At 46.8% G+C, this 9,854-nt stretch overlaps 1 protein-coding gene across 1 annotated transcript in view; it reads left to right on the top strand.

Moving 5' to 3' along the window:
* The first annotated feature begins 2,301 nt into the window (after window positions 1-2,301).
* Efcab12 (EF-hand calcium binding domain 12) overlaps window positions 2,302-9,854 on the top strand; it is a 21,799-nt gene continuing 14,246 nt past the window's right edge. Inside the window, exon 1 of the mRNA XM_021191771.2 lies at window positions 2,302-2,907. Within this exon, the coding sequence (XP_021047430.1) occupies window positions 2,580-2,907 (328 nt within the window). The 5' untranslated portion in view covers window positions 2,302-2,579. The remainder of the gene's footprint in view (window positions 2,908-9,854) is intronic.

Raw genomic sequence — 9,854 nt, 5'->3', positions numbered from 1 at the left:
TTAAAAAAAAAAAAAAAAAAGGAAGGTCCCAGCAGGGCGTGGTGGCACACGCCTTTAATCCCAGCACTTGGGAGTCAGAGGCAGGCGAATTTCTGAGTTCGAGGCCAGCCTGGTCTACAGAGTGAGTTCCAGGACAGCCAGGGCTACACAGAGAAATCCTGTTTCGGGAAAAAAAAAAAAAAGGAAGGTCCCTTTGGCATTGTGTTCTTGACCACTTGCATTGGCTCTGAGGAATTTTAGATTTGTCCTTAATATCCCTGTGTGAAACCTCATCTCTCCCAATATTTGGTGCCAGTTCCATGACAGGTGGTATACCATCATGGTTCCAGTCACAAGGATCAATTGTCATTCTAAGGTTTGGTTTGAAAATTAAATCGAATGAAGGCAAAATAAACCAGCTGTCAGGAAGCTATTTGTTGTAGGATAGCGAGTGGGTATAGGCAGATGTGCTATGCTGCAGGCTAATTGAATAAGTGGCAGCTGTGAAAGGGATGCTGGAGCTGGAGAGATCACTGGTGGCAGAGGAGTCAGGTTCAGTTCCTAGCATCTCTATTTAGGATCACAACTCCAGAGGATCTGTTGCCCTCCTCTGGGCACACAGGTAGTGTGTATACATGCATGTGAAATAATAAGTACACATAAGTGTAAAGAGATGTGGCAGGAAAGCTGGCCATACCTCCCACTTCACAATAACCCATAATATTTTCACAGACATCACAGGAACACAAGTGCAGAGCCCTGTGCTGGGGAGGAAAAAGATGAAAAGGCTCTGTAGAGACCTCCCAGGAAGAGAACAGCGCTAATGGTATGGCAGGGAAGACAGTGAGGTCAGAGTCCAGAGAAATCCTTGGATGCCTGGGCTACAGTATAGTGGTAGAGCAAATTTCCCAAATGTCAGCTATGAGGTAAGGCTGCGGGGCAGGGCCATTTAACCCCCCTCTCCCTGGTCGCCTTGAAGGGAAGCTCTGTGGCCGATTGCTGGGGTTCCAGGGCGACTCTTTTCAGGAGATAAGGTTGCCTGACCTTCATGCCTTCCCTCGCATCTCAGTGAATCCATGGTGCCTTGTCATGATTTTTTAAGTGTTCAGAGGCTGTGGCTCAGAAGAGCCAGTAGAAGCGAGTGCCTCAGGTTGTAGGGAGTCAGGAAGATGCTAAATCTAGTGAAGGTGGTCCCCAGCACAGAGAACTTGTTCAAATATTGATCTTTATTTGGTGACATAGTTTAAAATTTTAGGATCAGGCATGTAGTTCAACAGTTGAGTTTGACTGGCATGCGCAAGGCTTAGAGCTCAGTGCCCAGCAGTACAAAACTTTTTTTTTTTTTTTTGGAGACATGATCTTTCTATGTAGACCAGGCTGGCCTCCAATTCACAGAGCTCCTCCTGTGTACTACCATACCTGGCTAGAATACATTTTTGTAAGTTTAATTAAATGGTTTTGTTTTGTGTTTAACACATTTACAGCCACTAACACTAGCTAACTCCAAGACATTTCCATCCCCCAAAAAAGAAACCCTATTCTAGTTAATAGTCCTTCCTCACCACTCATCTCTGGTCACCAGCAGCTGACTGTTGTAGACTTACCTATTTTGGACATTTCATATACTAACTAGAACCCTTCGGTGTGAGGCCTGAGTCTGGATTCTTCCATTTACTAGACTCCTCCGTGTAGTGTGGGTCATGTATCTTTCCATGTACGCCCCATAGTTCAGCTATTAGTGGACATTTCAAAGGTTTATTATTAGGACTGGCTGTAACCTATTTTTGGTTTTGATTAAAGATAGGCTCTCATTGTGTGGCTCTGGCTGGCCTGGGACTTGTTATGTAACACAAGCTGGCCTCAAACTATCTTCCCATGCTGGGATACAAGCGGTTGCCACCAAAACTGTTGATTCCAGACCGTAACACGCAGTCATAGCACCAAATACCTGTATTTTATTTGACCTTGACTGACTAGGATTCTCAGAACCAAGGGTAGAGTATGATACTTTTTTTAAATGAGAAAAGTGAAGCCTGAAGCTTAGATCTGTGAAGGTCCTGCAGCTTACAAGGAAATAGGACTTTTTTTTTTTTTTTCCATCAGAATCAGTGGCCAGATGGGACATATGTATGATTTCCCAAAGGAGGCACCAGCCAGAGCTAAGCAAATCCCCTACGCTTCCGGGTTTGGGGAGGTGGGAGGGAAGAAGGACTCTCCCGCCTCCTTCCTGCAAGTAGAAGCGCTCAGCCAATCGGTGTAGGGCATCTATAGTTATGGCAACAGAGGCTTTGCAGGTTGTGCAGCCTTTTGGAAAACCTAAAGCTTATTTGCACCAAATGGCTAAACTGGGGGCATACTCCATAACGCCATTTACAGGAATCCTCCGGCTCCGGGCGGCAGAGCTATTGGAGAGCGCCAGGATAGGCTGGAAGCCTCATTATGCCGTCTCCATTGTGGGACAGGGAGTTCTAGAAGGTCACAAACGGCCTGGATTCCTCCTATGCCCGGACTAGCTAGAGAACCCGGCTGAGTCACGTGACTTGGAATCAAAGCCAGGCTCCTGTGCCTGGGAACCTGCATTATTTCTCAGTTGGGCAACAATGCGTTCTATATTGAAAAAGAGACCTGGAGAAGAGTCAGTCAGCTGTCTGTCCCCAAACAAGTTCTTGGCAAAGGGTTGCAATTTGAGAGGTGGAGGGTACAAACAAATAAGAAGAGTTGGAGGCCAGAAGACCCATGCTCTCGGAAAACCTCCTCCCCACCCATCTGGTCCCTCTAGCCACCTTTCCAAAGCACACAGTCAGAATGTGGCAGAAACCCTGGCCAAACATAGTGGGAAGCAAAAGAAAGCATCCAGGTTATGGGAATCCCAAAAAGCCGAGGAGAGAAAACGTCGTGTGACTTTCGGCTTGACATGCTCAGACGTTGGTAAGTGACAGTGCTCTTCATGGAGATGGAAGGTGTCTGGAGGACCTGGTTAGATGAGACTGGAACCAGGGGACACGTTTAATCTTAGTCGTGGACACCTAAGACCTTGTAAACTATAGAAGTGAGATGTTTTCAGAACAACTGAGATGCATGGTTGTGCTGGGATCAGGGATCAGCATGGAGGTGAGTGGGAGAAGCTGTCTGGTGTAAAGTGTTGACACTTAGGAGTGACCAGGACAACAGGAGCCCAGGATGACAGAAAGGAAGGCAGCGGCTGAGGTGTGAGTTGGGGAAGGAGAACAAATGTGTTTTCTGAGGTGAAGTGAGGACCCTCAGGCAGGTACTCCTGGGAAACACACGTGGGTCAGTAAATGGGGTCTTATCCAGCATTCAAGGCCCACAGTGAAGTTCTCTGTGTTCCTGGGAATGTATAAACAGAAGCAAAGTCAGCCAGTGGCATCAGAAAGTGTTCCTGTGCATGCAGGAGTGGAAATTCAGCCCTTTCTCTTCCAACTCCACCATCTCTTCTAATGACAAGATGGTGGCCTCAGCCTGTCACTGCACAGCCGTAGTCCTGAAGAAAGAAGTGCCGTGAAGCATGAGGGGGTCGGGAGCAGGCCACCTGCCTGCAAGAGGGTGGCTGGGATGGCACCTGCTAGGCTAGTCACTGTTCTTTGCCATGAAGAGAGACAAGGCTTTAAGGCAACTCTTATGAAAGAAAACATTTAGGGACCCTGATATAGCGGCCTCTTGTGAGGCTATGCCAGTGCCTGGCAAACACACAGAAGTGGATGCTCACAGCTATAGGATGGAACACAGGGCCCCCAATGGAGGAGCTAGTGAAAGTACCCAAGGAGCTGTAGGGGGCTGCAACCCTGTAGGTGCAACAACAATATGAACTAACCAGTACCCCCTGAGCTCGAGTCTCTAGCTGCATATGTAGCAGAAGATGGCCTAATCGGCCATCATTGGGAAGAGAGGCCCCTTGGTCTTGTAAACTTTATATGACCCAGCACAGGGGAAGACCAGGGCCAAGTAGTGGGAGTGGGTGGGTAGGGGAGCAGGGGCAGGTGGGGGGATATAGGGAACTTTCGGGATAGCATTTGAAATGTAAATAAAGAAAATAATAATAAAAATAAATAAATTCAAATATTCAAAAAAAGAAAAGAAAGAAAACATTTATTGGGGGTCTTGCTTATAGTTCCAGATGCTTAGCCCATTATCATCATGACAGGGAGTATGGTAGCAGACAGGTATGGAAAAGTAGCTGAGATTCATACCCTGATACACAAGCTGAGAGAGAGAAAACAACTGATGTGGGCTTTTAAAACCTCAAAGCCTCCCAGCACTCGGGAGGCAGAGGCAGGAGGATTTCTGAGTTCAAGGGCAGCCTGGTCTACAGAGTGAGTTCCAGGACAGCCAGGGCTACACAGAGAAACCCTGTCTCGGAAAAACAAACAAACAAACAAACAAACCTCACAGCCACTAGGCACTGGTTGTGTTAGCCTTTAATCCCAGCACTCAAGAGTCAGAAGCAAGCAGATCTCTGAGTTCAAGGCCAGCCTTGTCTACAGAGTTAGTTCTAGGACAGCTATAGCCATACAAAGAAACCCTGTCTCAAGAAAAACAAAACTCAAAGCTCACCCCTTGTGACACATTTCCTACAAGCCCCCCTCCTCCTCCTCTCCCTCTCTTTCCTCCTCCTGCTCTTCCTCCTCTTCTTCCTCCTCCTCATCTTTTCAAACAGTTCTATTTCCTGGTGACAAAGTATTCAAACAGACAAGCTTATGGGACCCATTCTTTTTTTTTTTTTTTTTAAGATTTNTTTATTTATTTATTTATTATATGTAAGTACACTGTAGCTGTCCTCATACACTCCAGAAGAGGGCGTTAGATCTTGTTACAGATGGTTATGAGCCACCATGTGGTTGCTGGGATTTGAACTCCAGACCTTCGGAAGAGCAGTCCGGTGCTCTTACCCACTGAGCCATCTCACCAGTCCGTGGGAGCCATTCTTATTCAAATTACCACACCCTTACAGTGAACCACAGAATGGGAAGGGCATGGAATACCATGCCCTTTGGAGCACACAGCAACTGGGTAAATGGAGCCCAGGGGCCAGGTAAGGAGCAAGGAAACATGACTGAGCAGAAAGAAGCAATGTAGAAAAGAGGACAAGGTAGGTGTGAGATTATGGGAGAGAACAAGGGCCAGGAGCTTTAGGCCACTGCAGGAGGTGGGTTAACTCCTTGAGCACCAAGAATCCAGCTGCCTTAGGGTTGTACTGCTGTGAACAAACACTATGACCAAGGCATCTCTTATAAGGGCAACATTTAATTGGGGCTGGCTTACAGGTTCAGAGGTTCAGTCCATTATCATCAAGGCAGGAACATGGTGCAGGAGGAGCTGAGAGTTCTACATCTTCATCTGAAGGCCACTAGGAGAAGACTGGCACCCACGTGATTAGGAAGAAGGTCTTAAAGCCCACACACACAGTGACACACGTCCTCCAAGGCCACATCTCTAAGTAGTGTCAAATCCTACTCAACCCACCATTGCACTCCCTGGCTGCCATAGGCCTGTTCAAATCTATGGGGGGAGGGGCTACACCTAAACATAGCATAGTGAAAAATGCATTTAGTCCAACTTCCAAAGTCTCCATAGTCTATAGGAGTCTCAACAATGTTAAAAGTCCAAAGTTCAAGGTCTCTTCTGAGATTCATCCAGTCCTTAACTGTAATCCCCAAAGCAAGACAGGAAACCAGCTGGGCAAACTCCAAACTCTACATCTCCATGTCTGATGTCAAAGCAGTTTTCAGATCTCCAACTCCTTTTCATCTTTGTTGACTGCAACAGACTTCTTTCTCCTGTGCAGGTTCCATTCCATTAGCAGCTTTCCTCAGCAGGTATCCCACAGCTCTGGCATCTTTAACATTTTGGGGTTTCCAAGTCAACTTCCAATGTCTGGGATCCACACATGATCTTCCAGGCTTCTCCAAAGGGCACACCACATCTCCAGCTCTGCCCTCTGTAGAATTCTAGACTCTGGTTGACTCCACTCCATTGATGCTGTTCTTGGTGATCATCCTATGGTACTGGCATCTCCAGTGCACTAGGGCCTTCTGCTGCAACTAGGTTTCACCAATAGCCTCTCATAAGCTCTCTTCATGGTGCCTCAACTTCTTTGCATGACCCCCTTAGCCCTGGGCTGTCAACTGCAACTAAGACTGCACCTTCACCAATAGCCTTCCGTGGCTCCTCACAGTGCCAAGGCTCAGCTGCTCTCCATGACCCCTTTATACCTTCAAAACCAGTACCACCTGGGTGATTTTTACACATTACCAAGTCCAGCTGCAGCATGGGGTACAACTTAGGCTATCTCTGAAACATAGCTTCTTTGTGCTCTCACCCCTAACCCTAACCCTGGACCAAGCCTATTCAAACCACCATACCAGCCTTGGTGGTGAAAGTCTGTCATCCCATAATTTGGGAAAGAAAGGCATCCTGGACTACCTCATGAGACCCTATCTCAAACCATGCTATGGTGGGATTAAATTTAGGGGCTGTAGGAGACCCAGAGGGGTGGAAAAGAAGAGCTGGAAAGATTTCAAGGGATGGTGATGCCTGAAGCTGGGTCTGAAAAGTAAGAGATAGCTGCGTGAAGGAGCAGGAGGCAGTAGATGTCAGCTGGACTGCCTGTGCAGTACACCAGGCTGATCTATTGGTACAAATGCAGGTGAAGGGCCAGTTACATTGCTCTAATCCCCAGCACGGGGATGGGGGGGTTGATGGTGGCACAAACCATTTAGAAATGAAAGCCTTGAGACATGAAGATCAAATGACAGCTGAATAACAGCAAATAGCTGAGATCTTGGCTCTGGGGGCTGGAGAGATAGCTCAGTGGTTAAGGTCACTGCTCTTACAGAGGTCCCAGGCTGTTCCCAGCACCCACATAGAGGCTCACAACTCTATCATCACTCCAGTTCCATGTAATTCAACACCTTCTGGCCTCTGTGGGTACTGTACACATGTGGTGCACATACATACATTCAGGCAAAACATTCATACACATAAATTAAAAAGAAATCCTAAAACAAAAGTACTTCTCTATGGGACTAATTAAGTTCTGCCAATAATCAACCCAGTGACTTTGGGCCTCTCTGAGCCTCAGTGTCCCTATCTGAAAAAGGTGCCCAGTCATAGCACCAACCCCATGTCTACATCTGTCACTCATGAACTGTTTACTGAGTTCCCATTACATGTAAGCACTATGATGGGACCAAGACTCCAGAAGAGAATAAGAGAGTCATAGACGCCAGGCGTGGTGGTGCACGCCTTTAATCCCAGCACTTGGGAGGCAGAGGCAGGCAGATTTCTGAGTTCGAGGCCAGCCTGGTCTACAGAGTGAGTTCCAGGACAGCCAGGGCTACACAGAGAAAACCTGTCTCGAAAACCAAAAAAAAAAAAAAGAGAGAGAGAGTCATAGACAAGGGCGTGGTCTTCATGGAGCTTTTACTAGAGAAACAAATAGGCATGGCACCAGGAGTAACAAACAGGGCAGTTATTAAATGAACTGAGTTTAGCTAGTAGAGAATGTGGGAAGGTACTGCAAGCTAGAGAGGCCATGCCCCAGGCTACAGTACTACAGCTGGAGGCCTTTAAAGTGTCCAGCAGTGTGAGCGCTACCAGCGTGCAGCCCAGACTGCATGCAGTGGTGTCTTCGTTACTTTTCTATTACTTTGAGAAAACACCATGACCAAAAGCAACTGGGGAAGGAAAGGATTGATTTCATCTTACATTTTGTATTCCATCATCCAGGGAAGTTGGGACAGGAGCTGATGCAAAGGCCATGGAAGGAGTGCTGCTTACTGGCTTGCTCCTGGTAGCTTGCTCAGCCTGCTTTATTATATCACCCAGGACAACCATCCCAGGAGTGGCCCCACCCACAGTGAGCTGAGCCCTCCCGTATCAATCACTAGTCAAGAAAACACAACACAGACTTTCCCACAGGCCAGTCTGGTGGGAACATGTTCTCAGTTGAGGCTCTCTCTCTTAAAAGGGCTCTAGCTTGTGTCAGGTTAACATAAAACTAGCCAGCACAGATGAAGGTGATGGTGGCATGGAGGAACATATGGGTCAAGGTATGCAGAGTTGCCATGGGGCTCCAAGTGTGAGCTGGGGCATGGTCTAAGGCTGAGAAGAGGAGAAGGAGGAATAGGAAGAAGATGATAGAAGATTCAGAGCAGAGGGAGCAACAGGTAGCAAAACCTTAGACAGGACAGGGCTTCCTTCCATCACAGAGGGGACAGAAGGGGCCTAAATGAGCCTGGGCCACTGAAAGGAAAAACTGGATTGCCAGTAAGTCAGTGTGGGAGTAAATAAGGGACCTCTTGTCCTGAGGACTGCAGCTGTCAGGGGAAAGGCTTCATGATGAGAAAGTAGATTTTGTCACCAGGTCTATAACCTGCTGACTGGGCACGCTGTATTCCAAAGCAAGTTAAGAAACAACCCAGCAGTAAAAAAAAAAAAAAATGGGTTTATTTACAAGTTGGTCAAACTGGAGAGAGGAAATACCTGTCTCTCTCTCTGTGGTGTGTGTGCGCGCAGACTTACAAGTTCTACAAATGCATGAGACAGAAGACGAAAAGCAGGTTAGCTGTGAGACTGTGCAGCCAGTCCTTTCTCGAGAGGAGAGTGGCTTGGCTCCAGGGTACCTGTCTCCATTAGCAGAACAGAGAATCTGCTCTAGCCTTTATGCGGATGGGTGTTTTGCCAGCATGTATGTCTGTGAACAATGTGTGTGCAGGGCTTTTAGAGGGCAGAAGAGGGCAGCAGGCTCGCAGTAACTGGAGTTGCAGGGGGTTTGTTCACTACTATGTGGATGCTGAAAATTGAACCCACATCCTCTGAAAGAACTGGGCCATCTCTACAACTCCTTTTTTTTTTTTTTAAACACTTATTTATTTCAGCAGGTAGAGAAGGCCCTGTGCCATGGTGCCTTTGCCATGTGGTCAAAGGACAATTTGTGGGCCTGTTCTCTCCTTCCACCATGTGGTTACAAGGATGGAACACATACTGTCTGTCTAACTTGGCAGCAATCACCGTTATCCACGGAGCCATCTCACCTGCCTACTTGATATGTCATTACAAGTTGGGACCCGAGGAACATACTTCAGTGGCACGGTACTTCACCAGCAAGCACAAGGCCTTGGGTTCAAGTCTTAGCACCATGAAGAAGAGAACTTATATGCAGTGAATGTAGATGTGTGTATATATATGTGTGTGTGTATGTGGATACATATATAACAGCACACCGACTACAAAGCAACTCTAATACCTCCATCACCTGATAAATTAGGTAACTATTATCCCCATCTTATGGAAGAAACTTAAACACAGGCTAAGCAGGAAGCAGTGTTGAAGTTTAGTCTTTTGCTATGTATTGTAATGCCCTATGTAATGTCCAATGTAAAGTAATATAATGTAATGTAATACTGTCCCCAAGGCCTAGTTGCTCCCAGGGATAAGAGAATTCAAATGTACAACATGATCTGGCTTCTTAATTTAAAACTATTGGTTAAATAAAGATGCCGATAGTGAATAGCCAGACAGAAGAGACATAGGCGGAGCTTGGGGCATAGTGTCAGAAGAGAACCATAGGGAGAGAAAGAGAAGAAGGTGGGGCTGGAGGGATGGCTCAGTGGTTAAGAGCACTAACTGCTCTTCCAGAGGTCCTGAGTTCAAATCCCAGCAACCACATGGTGGATCACAACCATCTATAATGAGATCTGATGACCTCTTCTGGTCTGTCGGAAGACAGCTACAGTGTACTTATATATAATAAATAAATAAATCTTAAAAAAAAAAAAAAGCACTCTGGAGGCAGAGGCAGGTGGATTTCTGAGTTCGAGGCCAGCCTGGTCTACAAAGTGAGTTCCAGGACAGCC

Source organism: Mus pahari, chromosome 2 (genome assembly GCF_900095145.1).
Source record: "Mus pahari chromosome 2, PAHARI_EIJ_v1.1, whole genome shotgun sequence".
NCBI classification, from domain to species: Eukaryota; Metazoa; Chordata; class Mammalia; order Rodentia; family Muridae; genus Mus; species Mus pahari.
This window is presented reverse-complemented; position numbering and strand designations above follow the sequence as displayed.